Below are 19,503 nucleotides of genomic sequence, written 5' to 3'. Positions count from 1 at the left end.
ACTCATATATTATTAAATTTAAAGAAATAACTAAAAGCTGATCACTTGTATCCTTAACCAATTCTAACAAACGCATAAAAAAAATCTCTTAAATATTCATTTAGGAGAGAAATAAGGAATTACTGTCAATCACAGGAACAGCTTTGTCATGTTAATAAATATACAATCTTTGTAAATATTGATAATATAGTCTCATAATATACAGTAAATGGATTTTTTTTTCTGATTCTCTTCTTTTTCTGATTCTCTTAACCACTTAACTGATGATTCCCCCCCCCCAAAAAAAACGCTCAGAAATTGTCAGTTTTTTTTAATGAGTGAATTAGGTGAAGAACTTGAATTTAACCATATCCAAAATGATTTTAGTGAAAAAAAATAATATTTTGTGATCTTTAAAAATATTTTTTAAAACATTGAAACATCGATCGGGAACATTGTGACCATCAGAACATCAGAAACATCGCAGCTTTCATTTTGAAAGCCGGGACAGCCTCCAGGTATACAGGGAGGGTCTGGGGGTGGCTTGGGGGAGGGGTTATTTACACTTCCCCAGCGGCTGCCATTGTCTGCAGCTTCTGGAAGAGGGGGGGTCCTGCCGTGCTGACCGATCAGCAGTGATCGGCAGCACGGCAATCAGTAGGGGAGAGTGCAGGAAGGCAGAAGGACCTTCCGGTCCCTCTGACAGCAGCAGCGGAGGGAAGTTTCTCTTCCCTGATGCTGCAAACACAGGTAATCTGACTGGTCGCATCCTGTGCGACCAGGTCCGATAAAGCACTTGCTGGTGTGGTCGCATCTGATGTGACCATGCCACATAAGTGGTTAATTAATTTGCATGCATTTACAACTTAACACATACAATATTGATACAATATTTTAGCCAATTTACGCATTCATTTAGAGTTACAAAACAGCTATTACGAGAAGGTAAGGCATATTTAATCCCTCCCTGTACATTGCGCAAATCACCTCTGTAAATCCTTCAGTAATGACTACCTTAGATTTCATAATAATAGCTTCCCTCGTGCAGGCATTAATTGGATTTGGGAAAGCAGGTCTAAGCAGCTGGTCTGGTCTTGTCTGCGGTCAGCTTCCTCAACATAATATGTAAATCATCCCAACATATAAAGAAGAAGCTGGCCTTGGTACAACTTGGTCAGTAGGTGCTCAGAACTCATCTCATTACAACTACTGTGCCTATAATCAGTAATATTAGCTACTGTCTACATAATTATTTGTAATTGATGCTGATGAACACCTTATAGGGGGCCACTACTACTACTACTACTACTATGTATTTAAATGGCAATTATTATTACTGGGTATCTATTTGGGAATTTCTGCTAATTACTTCAGGAACTCTAAACCAGACATTGTGTGACCAACAATGAAAAACACCTATATACTGCTTAAAATCCACATATCACTTTAAGTTATTTGGCTGCGTAAGGAACAAGATTTAACAAAAACAATTAAGTGCTATCTGCTTGGCCTAATTATAAGGAAATATTTATCTTTACAAATAAATTATTGTTACGGATGGTTACAATGGTAACTCCATTACAATATTATTGTATATGTAATAAGGTGTAGATTTATATCTATCTAAAAAATTCAAACTATACATTGAAAATAGTGAATTCACAAATGAGAACTTACAATTTTGAAATTGTGTCCATGGGCCACTGACTCGTTTTTTGGCCTCTCTTTTCTTGTCTATGTTGGCAGAGACCCAAATGCACAAACCTAGTGCAAATAATACAATGTACTGTAAGTCAGGGTACATTTAACAGACTAATAGTATAACAATAGTATAACAAAGTATCTAACAAACAAAATTGGTGTTAGGACAAATGTTGTGTAAAAACTACCTGCAAAAGTAGCAAAGCAATAATAGAGCTAAAGCAGACAGCAATATTAAACCAATTTGAACATCATTGGACATGAAAGACCACAGACCATAAAATTCACCACAAACTGTATCATCAGGAAATACATGTCTCATCTTATATTTGATTGAATCTTGCTCTGCAAACCTTTGTTAATAAAAGCAAACTGAACGACAAAAATAGAATCATCATAAAACATGAAGTAACAGCTTTAAGGAGGGTATATGTATTAAGCGGTGGGCAATTGTTTAGAAGGCATGCCCCCGGGAGCAAAAAAAACAGCAGTTTTTTTACGATTTCTCCCAAAGTTTATTCTATGTTTATTTTGAAGCTATCCAATTTGGCAAAACACACACAAAAAATTCTCTCTGCAAAACTACACAGGTTCAGTCAAACGTGTGTTTTTGGGAGAAACAGCCTTTTGTCACTATTTCCTGGCATTTGTTGCTCACGCCGCCTTATTGGGTGTACTTGAAAAGTCAGAAGTGGTGTGGGGAGGGATCAATTAGCCATGAGAAAACATTGGGGCTAAATGAAATTCCCCTTTGACTACAATGTAACACAGAGATGCTGACTATTATAGCATATCTGGGAAATTCCATTGATTTTCCCTTAATCTAAAAAATAGCATGTCAAAATTATTACCTTGTATACATCTGTAGATCAACTTCTGAAGGAGCATCTGAGAGATTAATACCATATGTTTCTTTTGTTGACTGAGAGGTTGTCTGGAAGGAAGACAAACACTTATGTTACACTTTTGCAACTGTTGAGATTTAGGCCCTCATTCCGAGTTGATCGGTCGCAAGGCGAATTTAGCAGAGTTACACACGCTAAGCCGCCGCCTACTGGGAGTGAATCTTAGCTTCTTAAAATTGCGACCGATGTATTCGCAATATTGCGATTACTAACTACTTAGCAGTTTCAGAGTAGCTCCAGACTTACTCTGCCTGTGCGATCAGTTCAGTGCTTGTTGTTCCTGGTTGACGTCACAAACACACCCAGCGTTCGCCCAGGCACTCCCACCGTTTCTCCGGCCACTCCTGCGTTTTTTCCGGAAACGGTAGCGTTTTCAGCCACACGCCCCTGAAACGCCGTGTTTCCGCCCAGTAACACCCATTTCCTGTCAATCACATTACGATCGCCGGAGCGAAGAAAAAGCCGTGAGTAAAAATACTTTCTTCATAGTAAAGTTACTTGGCGCAGTCGCAGTGCGAACTTTGCGCATGCGTACTAAGCGGATTTTCACTGCGATGCGATGAAAAAGAACGAGCGAACAACTCGGAATGAGGGCCTTAGTTATCAAAACGATCATAGGACCAATTCTGCACCTGTACAAAGCATGTTGCAATGTAAGGGGGTGCAAATAGTTTCTGCTTTTCTAGCATGCAGTGAAAACACTGCCTGCTTCTGCAAGCAGCTCTCAAAGAGTGGTCAGATATATTATTACATTACAATATGCCCCACCCGCACTGCAACATGATTTTGCAAAGGTGCAAATTTACTCCATTTCTATGATTTGCTCCCAGTCCCTGATTATTTTTTTTTCAATATATGTTTATTGATTTTGAAACAAACATAATAGTAACATCAGACAAAAGTTGGTATCAGCAAAGGATCATCTAGAAGAAGTATAAGGATCCAGGTACAGAAATCGAAATAGTTGTTTAAAACTAATCATCAAGTGTGAACTTAATATAATATGCAGAAAAATAGGATTTTAATTACCTACCGGTAAATCCTTTTCTCGTAGTCCGTAGAAGATACTGGGGTTCCATTTAGTACCATGGGGTATAGACGGGTCCACTAGGAGCCATGGGCACTTTAAGAATTTGAAAGTGTGGGCAGGCTCCTTCCCTCCATGCACCTCCTACCAGACTCAGTCTAGGAAACTGTGCCCAAAGAGACAGACATACTTTGAGAGAAGGATAGATAAAGATAGTGGTGAGAATCCGAACCAGCACACACAACCAGAGGAAAGCTATGCTAACCCAACTTTAAACAGGAACAGCAACAGCAGAACCAACAATACTTAACCAAGTAATAGTGCAGGAAGAACGAAGCACCGGGCGGGCGTCCAGTATCCTCTACAGACTATGAGAAAAGGATTTACCGGTAGGTAATTAAAATCCTATTTTCTCTTACATCCTAGAGGATACTGGGGTTCCATTTAGTACCATGGGGATGTACCAAAGCTCCCAAACCGGGTGGGAGAGTGCTGAGGTTCCTTCAGAACTGATTTAACAAACTGAAGGTCCTCAGAGGCCAAAGTATCGAACTTGTAGAACTTAGCAAACGTGTTCGAACTAGACCAAGTAGACGCTCGGCACAGCTATAAAGCTGAGACACCCCGAGCAGCCGCCCAGGAAGAACCCACCGACCTAGTAGAGTGGGCCTGTACAGATTTAGAAACCGGCAAACCTGCCGTGGAATAAGCATGCTGGATAGTGAGTCTGATCCAGCGTGTAATTGTCTGTTTTGAAGCAGGACACCCAATTTTATTGGGATCATATAGAACAAATAGTCTTGCTGAAGCCAAGGACAACAGTGTGACGGTCTTCCACTTAAGATATTTTACGTCCACCTCCTGCAATGGTTCAAACCAGTCCGATTGGAGGAACTGCAGTACCAAATTGAGATCCCAAGGTGCCGTGGGAGACACAAAGGGAGGTGGCATGCGCACCTTTCAAAAAACGTCTGGGCCTCAGGGAGAGAAGCCAATTGTTTTTGAAAGAAAATGGACAAGGCCGAAATCTGGACTTTTATGGAGCCCAGACGTAGGCCCACATTCACATCTGCCTGTAGAAAAAGCAGGAAACATCCCAGGTGAAATTCCACCGCAGAATAAGTTCTGCTCTCACACCAAGAGACGTATTTCTCTTCCAAATACGGTGGTAATGTTTAGACGTTACCCCCTTCCTGGCTTGGATCATAGTAGGGATAACTTTATTAGGGATCCCTCTTCTGGCTAAAATCAGCCGTTCAACTCCCATGCGTCAAATGTAGCTGCAGAAAGTCCTGATAGGCGAATGGGCCCTGTTGGAGAAGATCCTCACGAAGAGGTAGAGGCCACGGATCCTCGAGAAGCATCACTAGAAGATCCACGTACCAGGCCCTTCTTGGCCAGTCCAGAGCAATGAGGATTGTTTGAACCTTTTCCCTTTTTATTCTTTTGAGAATTCTTGGGATTAGAGGAAGTGGAGGAAACACGTACACGATCTGATAGACCTATGGAGTCTACCGCCACTGCCTGTGGGTCTCTCGACCTGGAACAATACCGCTTGAGCTTCTTGTTGAGACGAGAGGCTATCATGTTGATTTGTGGATATTCCCACGACGTGTCAAGCACCTGAACACTTCCGGGTGAAGTCCCCACTCCCCCGTGTGCAGGTCGTGTCTGCTAAGGAAGTCTGCTTCCCAGTTGTCTACTCCCAGAATGAAGACCACTGACAACGCCACAGCATTTTTTTCTGCCCAGAGGAGAATTCTTGACACGTCTGACATTGCTGCTCTGCTTTTCGTTCCCCCTTGTTGGTTTATGTATTTCACTGCTGTCACATTGGTCGACTGGACCTGAATGGCCCGACCATGAAGAACATAAGAGGCCTACAGAAGGGCATTGTATATGGCCCTAAGTTCCAGAATGTTGATTGGAAGGGTGACTTCCTGACTTGACCATCTTCCTTGAAACTGCACCCCCTGGGTGACTGCTCCCCAACTTCTGAGGCTTGCGTCCAAGGTTAACAGGATCCAGTCCTGAATTCTGAACCTCCGACCCTCGACGAGGTGAGAAATCTGTAGCCACCATAGAAGGGAGATCCTGGCTTATGGCGACAGACGGATCCTACGGTGCATGTGAAGATGCGATCCCGACCATTTGTGCAACAGATTGAGCTGGAAGAGTCTTGCGTGAAATCTTCCATATTGAAGCGCCGCGTAGGAGGCCACCATTTTCCCCAGAAGGCGAATGCATAGATGCACCGATATCCGGGTCGGCATTAGGACATCCCGAACCATCGACTGGATTACCAATGCCTTTTCCAATGGAAGGAATACTTTCTGCGACTCCGTGTCCAGTATCATTCCCAGGAATGGGAGCCTCCGTGTTGGCTCTAGGTGAGATTTCGGAAGGTTCAGAATTCACCCATGATCCTGGAGAAGTGTGGTTAAGAGGCCAATGCTGTCCAGCAACCTCTCCCTGGACGGCGCCTTTATTAGAATATCGCCCAGGTACGGAATTATGTTCACTCCCTGCTTGCGGAGTATAAACATCATCTCTGCCAACACTTTGGTGAACACCCTCGGTGCCATGGAGAGACCAAATGGTAGGGCCTGGAACTGGTAGTGACAGTCCTGTAGTGTAAACCATAGATAAGCCTGGTGAGGCGGCCAGATCGGAATGTGAAGGTACACATCCTTGATATCCAGAGACACAAGGAATTCCCCTTACTCCAGACCTAAGATCACCGCTCTCAAGGACTCCATGTTGAACTTGAACACTCTTAAGAACGGATTCAAGGACTTGAGGTTCAGAATTGGTCGTAACGAACCGTCTGGTTTCGGTACTACAAATAAGTTGGAATAGTCCCCCTTGTTGTGCAATGAGGTGGAACTGGAACAGTGACTTGAGTCTGTACCAGTTTTTGGATGGCCTGCTGTAAAATTATACTTGCCTCTTGTGAAGCTGGTAAGCCTGATTTGAAGAATCTATGCGGTGGGAGCTCTTGGAACTCCAGTCTGTAGCCCTGGGAAATAAGATCTATTACCCAGGGATCCCAGCACGAACTTGACCAGATGTGATTGAAGAATTGTAGTTGGGCTCCCACCTGATAGACCTCCAGGCCTCATGGTCCACCGTCATGCTGAAGGCTTTGAGGAAGCAGAGCCTGAGCTGTTCCTAAACACCTGCAGTTGCTGGTTTGAGTGGTTTACCTCTTGCGCCTCTGGAAGCCGTAGAAGCACCCCTGGATTTTCCCTTAAACTTGGCTGGCTGAAAGGACTGTAAATTTGAAGCTGAATAAGCTTTCCTGGCTGGGGGAGCTGCGGAAGGAAGATACGTAGATTTACCCGCAGTAGCTTTGGAGATCCACTTGTCTAGTTCGTCTCCAAAGAAGGCCTCTCCTGTGAATGGTAGGCCTTCCTCGCCTTTCCTGGAATCCGCATCAGCAGTCCACTGGCGTAGCCACAAGTCCCAGCTTGCTGACACTGCCATAGTGGTGGTGCTTGCATTAAGCAAACCAATCTCTTTTATGGCTTCCACCATAAAGTTAGCAGAGTCCTGTATATGCTGCAGCAGTAATACAACATCCCCCCTAGACAAGGAATCTAACCCCTCAATTAGGTTACCTGACCATTTAGCAATGGCTTTTGTGATCCACGCACATGCAATAGTGGGTCTTTGGGCCACCCCAGCAGCTGTGTACAATGATTTGAGTGTAGTCTCAATTTTACGATCAGCGATATCTTTTAGGGAGGCTGCACCAGGGACAGGCAATACAATTTTACGTGACAGCCTAGAGACTGATGCGTCCACTATCGGTGGATTTTCCCATTTTTTCCTATCCTCTAGAGGAAAAGGAAAAGATGAGAGCAACCTTTTAGGGATTTGAAATTTCTTGTCAGGATTAACCCATGTTTCTCAAACAGGGAATTCAATTCCTTTGATGCAGGAAAAGTGACTGAGGACTTCTTTTTTACATTAAAATAAGATTCCTCACACTCCTCTGACACCTTATCAGGAATTTGCAGAACATCTCTGATAGCCTCTATAAGAGCCTCTATTCCCTGTGACAGAGTAGCATCCTCCCCCTCCAAATACACCTCAGCCTCCTCCATGTCTGACCTGTCAGCGTCAGAGTCAGACTGCAGGATACGGGCCAGAGATCGTTCTGCGGACAAATGGGAGGGGATTGAGACGCTGGTTTGGGGACTGAGTCTCTATTCATAAACTCATCCACAGTCTATCTTAAGTATTGCGTCTCTTTCTCATTGCGGGATAGCTTTGTAGAAATATTTGAGATCATTCCCTTAATGGAATTAACCCATTCTGGTTCAGCCCCGCTATTCTGGGAAGATGCAATGCTCTGAGTACTCAGTAGTGAGTCTCCTGGTGTAGAGGAACACTCCACTGTACAAGAAGAAACACACTCTTTGCCTAACATAATGTAAATGTGACAACACACACACAGGAAAAGGTTAAGCACAGTAATTTGGAGCCAACCCCCACCGCGCCCTTATCGCTAATGCCAAGCTTAGCTGGGTTGCAGACTAAGTAACCTGCTAGGGGACTTAGTACACTAATAATCGCTTCCCCCCTGCTAAGACCCCCTGGTACCGCTGAGGTAATCTGGAGTCACACTGGAGGAGCTGCGCATACCTGTCAGTCAGCGTCTGTGTCCACTGCAGAGGGAAAATGGCTCTGGTGAGCTGCTGGATCCTCTCATCGAGAAGCCCCGCACCTTCAATGGCGCGCGGTCTTCCCTCTTTTTTTATACTGGCTGAGGTAATATGTTGCTTAAAATGGAGATAGAACCGTTTTTAGGCTGTTTTTGCAAGTGTGGGTACTGTGGCCCTCATTCAGAGTTGTTCACAGCAGTTCATCGCATTCGGCGAAAATTAGCAAACTGCGCATGCGCAAAAGCAAAAATGCGCGTGTGCAAAGCCAGTGTTACGACGCTTGTGCAAAAATACAAACGGATTTTCAGTACGTACTACGCTAACGAAAACAGAGTGTGACGGAGGCGGAGCAGAGGCTTGGCTTCGCTGTCTAACGAAATGGGCATGAAAGTGGGCGGCTAGTGTGGGAGTATGCAAACGGCAGTAGGCGTGTTTTGTGCAGAAATGCGTAGCTGATGGTTGTAAGTACACAACAAATGTTCGCTAGGTGAACGCAGCCTAGGAGTAAGTCTGCAGCTACTCAGCCCTTGCGAACTTCTGCTACAAGTGTGTTGGCCCATATTTAGCGGATAATTGGCAATCTAATCCACCTGTAGACCAAATAATTGCCAAACACTGCAGTTACAAAGACTCTTACCAGCAATTGTTTATACACATACCAATTTATCATTTACCATGTCAAAATCTGTCACAATTACAAATATTTTAGTTTTGTTATTTTTTTAGTTTGCTGTTAAAAGTTTTTTTTTTTTTTTAATAGAAATAATCTCCTTGATCAAGTGTGAATAAAGCAACCTGCAAACTACATCTGCTTAATACAAACATGCCATGTTTTCTAGATTGTAATTTTCATTTGGACATACTGAACAACATGAGACACATAATGCAGCCTACGCATACTTGCCTACCTGACCCTCTCCATGAGGGAGAAAACGCTCTGTTCCTGGACTTTCCTGGTAATTTATGATTGCCATCACCTGTGGTGAGCTAGTTAATTGATAAGAAAGGTGTTTCACTACAGGTGATGGCAATCATACATTACCAGGAAAGTCCAGGAACAGAGCATTTCCTCCCTCATGGAGCGGGTCAGGTAGGCAAGTATGAGCCTACGCTTAATGATACTTAATAACATACTGTTATGACTGTTTTGTAACATGTAACCATTTCAAATACTATGGCATGTTGCCCCTAGTAACCCAAGTTGCTTTTTTAACTTAGTTATTTTTCTAGGCACAGTTACCTGTTGTGAAAGCAAACAAAGTTGCTAATAAGAATATTAAATGTTTGTGCCCTTGGACCACAAATGTACATTTGCAATGTAAAAGTGTACTGTACACATTTTTCCAAATAGCATAACCTTCAAATAAATAAACACACACACATTTTTTTTTTTTGTTTTACTGAAGAAATTAAATTGAAACAATAAGCCAACATGGCTAGAAAACAATAGCATGACAAATATTTTTTAACAAATCTGCAGATTTCAAACATGTAAAAATATTTGCTTACATACCATCTAATAGCTGCCAGTGGTGATTTTAACATCACAGAAGCCAGTACTGTGGTTCCCCCATCTACTGGCCAAAGAAGATATTAAATAAATTTAAAATATGTTGTGAACCCCCAGCCACAGGATACTGTTGGTTAAACTGAGGTAGATTCTTGCCACAATACACAAACCCAAACATACACAGCACGCTAGGAAGAGGAAGATGGTTCAAGTGTACAGGAAAAAAGCTCACAGGCTACAAACCAAAAGATAACACAACAACCCCCTTTCAGCATGAGGGAGTTGTCCATTCTGGCCACACAAGCCAAAACAAATACATAAAGGCAACATGGAAAACATGGGTGCTGGGCAATGTTGAAGCATCTGGAGAGACATTACTTTCTCTTCTTTCGCCCCGCCTGACGTGGTTGGTCACTGCTAGGTCGGCGAAGTGACCGTCGAGGGCCCTGCCCAGTGGGATCTTCTTCCTGGGCAGGGGTAGGGGAGGGAGCAGGTGTGCCAGGCTCCTTGCCACTGTGGGCAAGAAGGCCAGCGATGTCCTGTAGAGCTTGGACAACAGAGCTGGAGAGTTGTTGTATCGAGGAGGTGAGTTCGGCTTAGCCCTGCCTGATCTCTGCCAGACAGACCCAACACAGGTCATGTGCTCAGTGAGCCGAACAGATATCTGGCTTACCTCCCGGATCATCTTGTCCTGAAATTGAGTCAGCCTCTCACCATGACTGGCAATTTCAGTCAGAATCATCAGGATAGCAGAGGGTTGGGTGGGGGGGCCAGTGTGTGTCTGGCAGAGGCGTAACTAGCACAGGGCGAGCAGGGTGCGTGCCCTGGGCGCCGTGGCAGGCCCAGCAGAGGGGGGCGCCACCGGCCCCTGCACACCCCGCTCGCCCCATGCGCACCACCAGAGCACTGAGCATGACTACATTTGGTACTGACAGACAGGCATTTATGGAAGAATGGGATAAAATCCTCCATGACTGCTCGATCAATCTTATGAAGCTAATTGTAAAGAAAAAGAAGACAGAGCTTGCTGATATAGAAGAACTGCTGAAAAATAAAGACAGCAATTTGAGCAAACATAAGGATAGTGAGGAATTTAAGATCAATGAAAAAGTCCTAAATAAAAAATTGGAAAAGATCGAGGAAGAGGTGATCAAAAACAAAGAACATAAATTCCTGAGAGACAGAAAGGATTATGAAAATGATAAAGTGAAGAAATGGACCAGAAATATAATCCAAGACAGAGGAAGAGGTAGACCACAAACTAGATCGAATGATCAAAGCTGGAATCGGACTAAACAAAGACACAGATCCACTTCTTTCAAAGGAGCACGTCCGAGACAAAACTCCTATAGAGGAGGAAGTCGCTACACAGTCCTTGACCGTCCCTCAACCAGTACAGCACAGGAAGAAGTACATGAGGATAGTTTTTTAGGCCACAGACAAGCGAGACCACACAGAGACAAGGAATATCAGGAAAAGATCAAAGAAAATATATACCATGCATCTCCATTAAAAAGAAGGTTACAAGAAGGGGAAAGAGAGGAGGAAGAAGAAAACCCCAGAAAAAGAAACTCCCGGTAACCGATCCTAAAGACAAAGGCATTTTTAATCTTTCTTCCCACAGCCTAACACAACCACAGATCTCCCTACTTAGTAAAGGAATTACATTCGCTCCCACGCATAAACCGGACAAATTTCAAATGTTTATTGACCTAAACAAATATGTGAGAAACCTAACCCTCAAGAGACATTTTGCGAGGAGAGACAATGCCATCCTTGCAAACTATAATCCTACTAAATCAAAGTTTTACCCTTTAGAGTCTAAAGGTTCGCACATCAACATTTTTTATGATCTAGTAAAAAAGGATCTGATTGATGGAGAAGACTTCAAAGTAAAGAAATACAACCTGACTAACCATGAGAAACATGCACTGAAAGAACTGAAGGAGAACGAGACCATTGTATTGAGACCGGCTGATAAAGGGGGAGGATTGGTAATACAGGATAAGGACATTTATATTAAAGAAGCACAACGGCTACTAAGTGATACTTCTTCATACAAACCACAACCAAAGGACCCTACGGAGGAATTCATCGAGGAACTCAGGGAAGTACTGACCCCAGCACTCTATAAAAGTATAATCTCGAAAGACGAATATCAATACCTCCTGAACAATAATCCGATTATCCCATTTATATACCACCTCCCCAAGATCCACAAGAGCTTGACATCACCACCAGGCAGGCCTATTATAGCGGGAATAGATTCACTAACTGCACATCTATCCGAATATATGTGGATGTGTTTTTAAAACCACATGTCCAGAATCTACCCTCCTTCTTAAAGGACACAACGAGTGTTTTAAACCTTTTAAACGACTTCAAATGGGAAAAGAACTTATTGTGGACTACGATTGACGTACAATCACTCTACAAGAGGGGGATGGTTCCCGTATAGTACCGGAGCCAAAAGAAAAAAGAAAGACTATATATCTTTTCTGGGGCACACTTGTAAATGAAATGAAATGATGAGTTGCATTAAAATATAACTTTTATTGTCAACCTTCATAAAATATTGACTATAGGCAAAGGGAGGGAGGGGGAAGTGAGGAAAGGCACTGATATATAACAAATATTGATTAAAAGACTATAGTCTAAATGAATCAAAAAAATTGGTTGTTATCTAAATAAATCACTAAGAAAATAACAAAAACAAATTGGCATAATGGTTCTGTGAGCAAAATTATATGGGTGTCTCCAAATGATTAATATGGTAGAAACCATATATGTAAGTATGAGCTTTTCTCCCTGTAATTATGATAATTGAATGGGTGGTGAAAGTATCACTGGGAGAAAAATATCAATAAATAAAATATAATATAAACAAATGGTGGATTGTGCCTGGCTCTACACCGATTTCTGAATGTATCTTGAAGGGAAAAAAGGGAGAGAAGGTTTCTTGGTCCTGTGTCCTGTGTTAGGATAAAAATACCTGCAGTACCCGGTATTCCCTGGTGGTCTCCCAACCAGGTACTGACCTGGCCCACAGTGCTTGGCTTCCAAGATCAGACGAGGTTGGGCATGCTCAGTATGGTCTGACCGCAGGTAGATATATCCCACACCTGATGACACCAGGAACTTTGTGTACTCGATTCTGTGAGAGTTTCACAGGGTTTTCTTGTAGAGGCCCATAGTCTTGATGATGATGTGATGAGCACTCTTGAATCTTGGAAAAGCAATATGTGGTATCAAATGTACTCCAATATGCTCCCACACCTGAAGGAAAACGTGAAGTCCGCCAGATCAAATAAAGGTTTCGAGGATGAAATATTTCGGTGCCACCTTTTTTGTGAGGGGAGTCTTAAATCTCAATGATGATGGCTGCAAGTCCTCTTTTATGCAAAAACTGTCACGGATTCTGATGTCAAAAATAGATGATATATGTCCCAAAATAATTTGATGGGGTCCCCCAGGTTGGTGGAAGTACTGAGGCTTTCAAAGGTGTGGCCCTGCTATATATGAAATGAGCAGAGACTGAGAGGTGATAGAAAGAGAGGAGAAAAAAAATGAAAGAACAAAGGGGATCAGATACAGTAACCCACCACTTCTGCTGTTTTATCATCTGCCTCGGCATCGAATGAGAAAATGAGAGGGTGGTGTGGAACAACACTGAAGCCGAAGAAAGTTAGAGGAACACTTCTGCTGTTCTGTTTTATAACTAAAATGGTGCCCTGTTGCCAGATTGCATTGCAGAGTCGCCAAGATTGTTTAACAAAATGAGAGGGTGTTCCAGAAATGGGTTTGACGTACAATCACTCTATACAAGTATTACACATGAAAAAGGACTTGCAGCTTGCCGTGAAATCCTGGAGACAGATTTAAATATAACGAGGGAACATCGTGATTTTATCTGCACCCTTATTGAGTTTATTTTAACACATAATTATTTTAAATTCATGGACACATTTTACCTCCAGACCTGCGGCACAGCTATGGGTACGGTTTTCGCACCAAGTTACGCGAATATTGTAATGGGAATGTGGGAGAAGGAATTCATTTATGGAAATTGTCAGTTTAAGAACAATATTTGCTTTTACAAACGGTATATTGATGATATCATTTTAATCTGGAACGGAGATGAAGAGGATTTTAGTGAATTTATGAAATACATCCAAAATAATGATTTTAACCTAAAGTTCACTTGCACCACCAATAAAACTGAAGTAGAATTCCTGGACCTAATTCTATCACATGATGGGGACAAGATAATTACAAAGAATTTTATTAAACCTGTAGATACGAACAGTTACCTACATTATAGAAGTGGTCATACTCATAACTGGAAAAATAACATCCCCTTTTCACAGATGTACAGGATTAGAAGAAATTGCAGTACTCCAGAGACCTTTACGGAACAGTCCCTAATTTACGCCAAACGATTTAAAGAAAGAGGATATCCGGATCATATTATTAATGAAGCGGTCGAAAGAGGTGCGAATCTAAACAGAGAGGAAATACTAAAAGCAAAGGATACATTGAAGGGAGACAAAAAGAAAATGTGTGCTCCATTTATTACACAGTGAAGAAATAAAAATTAGGAAAGTGCTCTCCAAACACTGGCACATTTTAAAAATGGACCCAGTACTTAAAGAACTGCTCCCTGAACGTCCGGAAATTATATTCAGAAAGGCACAAAATCTGAAGGAAATTCTAGCACCGAGTATGCTAAGGTGCACACGCAGTATTCCTACAGGCCTCCCGAAATGTACTGGTATGTACAAATGTGGGCACTGCAATATGTGTAAATTCGTTCACCCAAATCGGAGAATGTTTCACAATAGTGACAACACGAAAGAGTTCAAAATTAATGATTTTATCAACTGCAATACATCATCGGTGATATATATGATCGAATGCGGATGCCATTTGAAATATATAGGGAAGATAAAGAGAACACTGAAATTGCGAATTCAAGAGCACGTGAGGAACGTCAAGAACAGAATCGAGAGCCACCCGCTCTCCAGACACTTTGCCACGGCTCACGGCTCAAATACAGATACTCTAACTTTTAAAGCACTCGAACATGTGAAACTGGGCCCACGAGGTGGTGACCTTTTAAAAAAACTCTCACAACGTGAGATGTATTGGATTTTCACTTTGAACTCTATGTCTCCCAATGGACACAATGAGGGCTATGAAATAGCACCATTTTTGTAAATAGATGTTCTTCTTTTGTTTATCCTCTAATTCTAGTTATATGTAGGTAGAACGCATCATTTTAAATGTTATGCATGTTTTTTTAATCTATTTTCCTCCCCCCCTCTACCCCCGTTTTTATATATGCACGCACCTGTGTTATGGCTGTATATGCGCTGATTTTGATTCTGATGTCAGTCCAAATTTACTACCAATAAGTTCTGGGTATTGCCCCCGAAACCTGTGCACCATTGCATTAACATATGTGATATATACAGATATTTTTGAAGCCCTCCTCAATATTAGAATATATTCCTAATGACGTATACATGTTTTTATTATATAATAACTCGCTTGGGTCATGCGTTTGTTCTATACCAAGATATATGTGCTATACATATATGTATGTCTATTCCTCATTTGATTTTTAGAAGTGTCCATTATTGGCCATTATTTGTATTTTCATCTATATGTATATTTAGATTTATATTTATACTCAGTTTTTTATATATATATTTTTTTATATATTTATATGTTCATACCTATATCTACATTCTCTGATGTTCCAATATTGTGAATCAGCTTTTCTAAATGCTTTGTCACACCACTTGTGGCTTAATAGCCATTCACACAAATTAAACACACTTGCTGTGTTTACATATGTTAATTAGCCATGTGGCCGGAAAAGCACCTCTCCACGGGACCCTGTCATATACGGCTGCCGGACGTTGTCAGGGTGGATGCGGCCGTGCGAGGAACGTCACTTCCGGCGGAGACGCACTTCCGCCGGAAGTCAGGCGCCGAACAGCGCAGAATGTAAACAGACCACTGTGTCAGGCATCAGTGGCTCTGGTTCACATAATTCAACCGGAATACACGCTGTGGCTACCAAATAGCCAATTCCGCTCACCTAAGGCACCATATTGTTGATTTTGTAATAATTTATACTACTTCCGGTTTCGCTGATCACGCGAACCGGAAGTAATCTGCATAATGTACAGCTAATTGATGTAGGTATAAATAAGCCCTCACTAGAGCATGATGTAATCTCCTGATGAAGCCCAAATTCGGGCGAAACGCGTTGAGAAACTGACTTGCTGATTTGCTGACCTACTCCTGCCGACATTTTTGTCATTTAAGCTAAGCTATTTATTTCTTATATATTTTTGTACACTTAATAAATTAGACCTTTTTGATATAAATTGTTGATTGGAGCATTGATATATCGTTCAAAGGCTATCCTATGACCACCTCCCTCTGATGAGGACCAGGATACAAGCACCAATACTGATATGCACAAATTATTACTTTATCTGGTACGCATGTAACCTTATGTGATATACAAAATTTAACCCTACTTATTGAGTAATTACTACGCTATATAGCGATTCCCTGTTTCCTGACTCTATCTAGATTCCGACAGAGACTTGGACTTAAAAGACCAGGGGATCGACAGGCATTGTGTCAAGCCGTAATCTGGTACACAATATTATTCTTGCGTGTGACAAAAACTATACTAAAGGATACTACACTATAGGCGCTTTGCTGTTTCTTCCTCTATTTGCATATATATATATATATATATATACACATATATATTTGAGTATATATATATTCATATACATATATATTGTGTTGAATATATATATATATAGATATTTATATATGTGAACATATATATATATATATCTATATTTGAGTATATATATATATATATATATATATATTGTGTTGAATATATATATATATATATATATATAAATTTAAATTTTAAAAATATAAAAAATTAAACAATAAACAGATATATATATATATATATATATATATATATAGAATATATATATATATATATATATATATATATATATAAAATCATTGGAAAGTTATGATCATTTGTACTTTAATCTAAAACCAAAAAGAAAGCAAACTGAGAAGCAGGATTTGTAGTGTGAAATAGTTGTTTCTTATTTATTATTTGGTGATGTGTCTCCTGCGAATAATCGCTGATACTAAGTAATGGGAGCACATCAAATGTTGTTTGTAAAATATTGTACACAGATCAATAAAGTTAAATAAAGATGACACCATGATATTTCAACCAATGAAATGCGACCACACACTATAAATATATGCCCATGTAAGGAAAACGCCATAGGCACCATGCGAGCATCCGCGTTCAGCCACCGCGAGCTGCGGGTGCTCACCGCGGTAATGGACCGCCACGTAGGCCACGCGGGACCGTATGTCCCAAATCGGATCAGCCACGCGGCCTACGCGGAGGACGGCTGCATATTGCGGACGCGAACACGGACACAGCGCTCCATAGTGCAACTGGAGTGGCGGTGGAGCGACCTCCGCCTGCGCCAGCAAATCCGCAGACGCAGTAAGTTAAACGCATTACAATGTGTTCACATGACTATTTAACTGTGATTATTAGCACTAACAAAATAATGTAAAAGATTTGAAAATTGCCAAACAAATTGTGCTTAGATGTGATAAAGTGAGATTATTAGCAGACATTATTATTAAACTATAGTCCCCAAAACATACCACACTTAACCAGTTTACAGAGTGTGTGCGCTCTGGGCTTGCAGTACAGACTGGGGAGCAGAGTGCTTAGGGGTAATGTTTAGTGGTGTGGTGAGTCGGCACACAGGCTGTAGGCTGCAGACATAACTAACTTTGTATTTGTATTAATAAATAACAATGTTATTTGGGAATGCACATGGAACTGATTTTTATTTATTTATTTTTATTTAAATGTGATTCTAGGGCAAGCACAACGGCAAGCTACTCAAGCACCTTCCTCACCTCCAGCCTCCTCCCCACCCCAAACTCCCTCATCCCCTCAACACCCTGAACCCCAAAATCAAACTTCCCCTTCATCATCAACCACCCCCTCTCCAACCCCCTCCCCCTCTCTTTCCTAACACCCCTCTCGAACCCCATCCCCCTCTCTTTCCCAACCCCCCTCTCGAACCCCCTCTCTTTCTTAACCCCCCTCTCGAACCCCCTCTCTTTCCCAATCACCATCTCCAAACTCATCCCCCTCTCTTTCACAAACCACTAGAACCCACTCCCCCTCTCTTTCACAAACTCCTTCTCAACCCACCTCCCCCTCTCTGGCCCAACTCACCTCTCTGCACCCTCCCCCTCTCTGGCCCAACCCACATCTCAGCCCCCTCCCCTTCTCTGGCCCAACCCACCTCTCAGCCCTCCTCCCCCTCTCTGGCCCAACCCACTTCTCAGCCCCCTCCTCCACTCAGCCCCACTCCCCCTCTCTGGCCCAAACCCCCTCTCAGCCCCTCTCCCCCTCTCAATCAGACCCACCATCTCTAAACAACTTACCCATCCATTCTCCTTCCCCAATCCAGCCTCCTTCCCCAATCCAGCCTCCTTCACCACCCACTGAATGGGCAGCAGAGGCTCCCGAGGAGTTTGAGGGTGCTGGACATGTGGAAGATGATAGTAAGTTTTTACACATTTAAATTGTATTTGTTAGCTACTTTAACTTCAATTACAATTACATGCAGTGTTGTACTGGAGCCAATCTTGGGCCAAGGAAAATTGATTGTCTTCTTCATCATGGTATGGATGTTGCATTTACATTTGTGTGTGGATCATGAGATGTACAATGTCTAGGTCTACAATGTTTAGGCTGTCCACTCTAGGTCGACAGGGTTGCCAGGACAACAGGGTTTATATGTGCTAGGTTGTCAGGTAAAAAGTTAGACCTGAGGGTATTTTGCTATGTTTTTGTCCTTTTTAACTTAGAGTGCCTGGGTATCCCAATATTTGCACAGTCAAATCGCATGATTCACTTTGTTTGCCAGGCTTAGGACAAGGTGAGTCGCTACACTACCGCTTACATCGTAAGCAATTTCCATTGCAATTGGAGTACACAAGCCGCATAAAGTGAAAAAAATACTTAAACATTTGTCATGTATCCATAAATAACATGTTGATCTTGTGACATGTAGAACTAGCACATGTCGACCTACAGAGGCTGACGTCCATCCAAAGCCAACCAAAGAATGACTGCCTAACAATAGTGTGTTCCAAAAACACACTTAAAATATACAGTGTAACATGTAAGGGGTGTGGATCATTAGATCGACAGTGTGCGGGTCGACAATGTTTAGGACCACCAAAATGCAACAGGCAAGACCACAGTCTGGAACCTGATCCTTAGGCTGTTCATGCATGAAATTAGGGCCACTGGTGCTTTCCCCTGTACCCCTATGTGACAGTCCAAGTCTGGGGACATGTGTTGTTAAAGTGTCACTTAAAAAATGTTGTTTGTCAAAACATAACAACAAGACCTGTCTCACCTTAAGAGGTAAGGCAGGATTTCAGGGAGTGTGGGCATGCTAGTATATGTAGTCCCTCTGAAGATGTTGAGATGCAGTGTGATGAGGCAGGGCCAACCCCAAAAAAGGCAAGTCTTGGTCACTCCAGATGTGAATGAATCCCAGCATGGTGTGCTACACTTATAACATGTTTTTTTTTTTAATT

General features: G+C 42.0%; 1 protein-coding gene and 1 pseudogene across 4 annotated transcripts in view; both read right to left on the bottom strand.

Annotated features, from left to right (window-relative positions):
* Positions 1 to 19,503, bottom strand: part of FIG4 (FIG4 phosphoinositide 5-phosphatase) — a 665,438-nt gene that overhangs the window by 88,084 nt on the left and 557,851 nt on the right. For 3 of the 4 annotated variants that reach the window (XM_063917119.1, XM_063917117.1, XM_063917118.1), the window contains exons 22-23: positions 2,532 to 2,614; positions 1,657 to 1,743 (exon numbers count right to left, since the gene is read on the bottom strand). The exons of the other annotated variant lie outside the window; for it this stretch is intronic. In XM_063917119.1, the coding sequence (XP_063773189.1) occupies positions 1,657 to 1,743; positions 2,532 to 2,614 (170 nt within the window). The remainder of the gene's footprint in view (positions 1 to 1,656; positions 1,744 to 2,531; positions 2,615 to 19,503) is intronic. 4 annotated transcript variants of the gene reach the window in all.
* LOC134912427 (5S ribosomal RNA) lies at positions 12,782 to 12,899 on the bottom strand (annotated as a pseudogene).

Source organism: Pseudophryne corroboree, chromosome 4, assembly GCF_028390025.1.
Source record: "Pseudophryne corroboree isolate aPseCor3 chromosome 4, aPseCor3.hap2, whole genome shotgun sequence".
NCBI classification, from domain to species: Eukaryota; Metazoa; Chordata; class Amphibia; order Anura; family Myobatrachidae; genus Pseudophryne; species Pseudophryne corroboree.
Note: the sequence above shows the minus strand (reverse complement) of the source record. Positions and strands in the feature narration are given on the sequence as shown.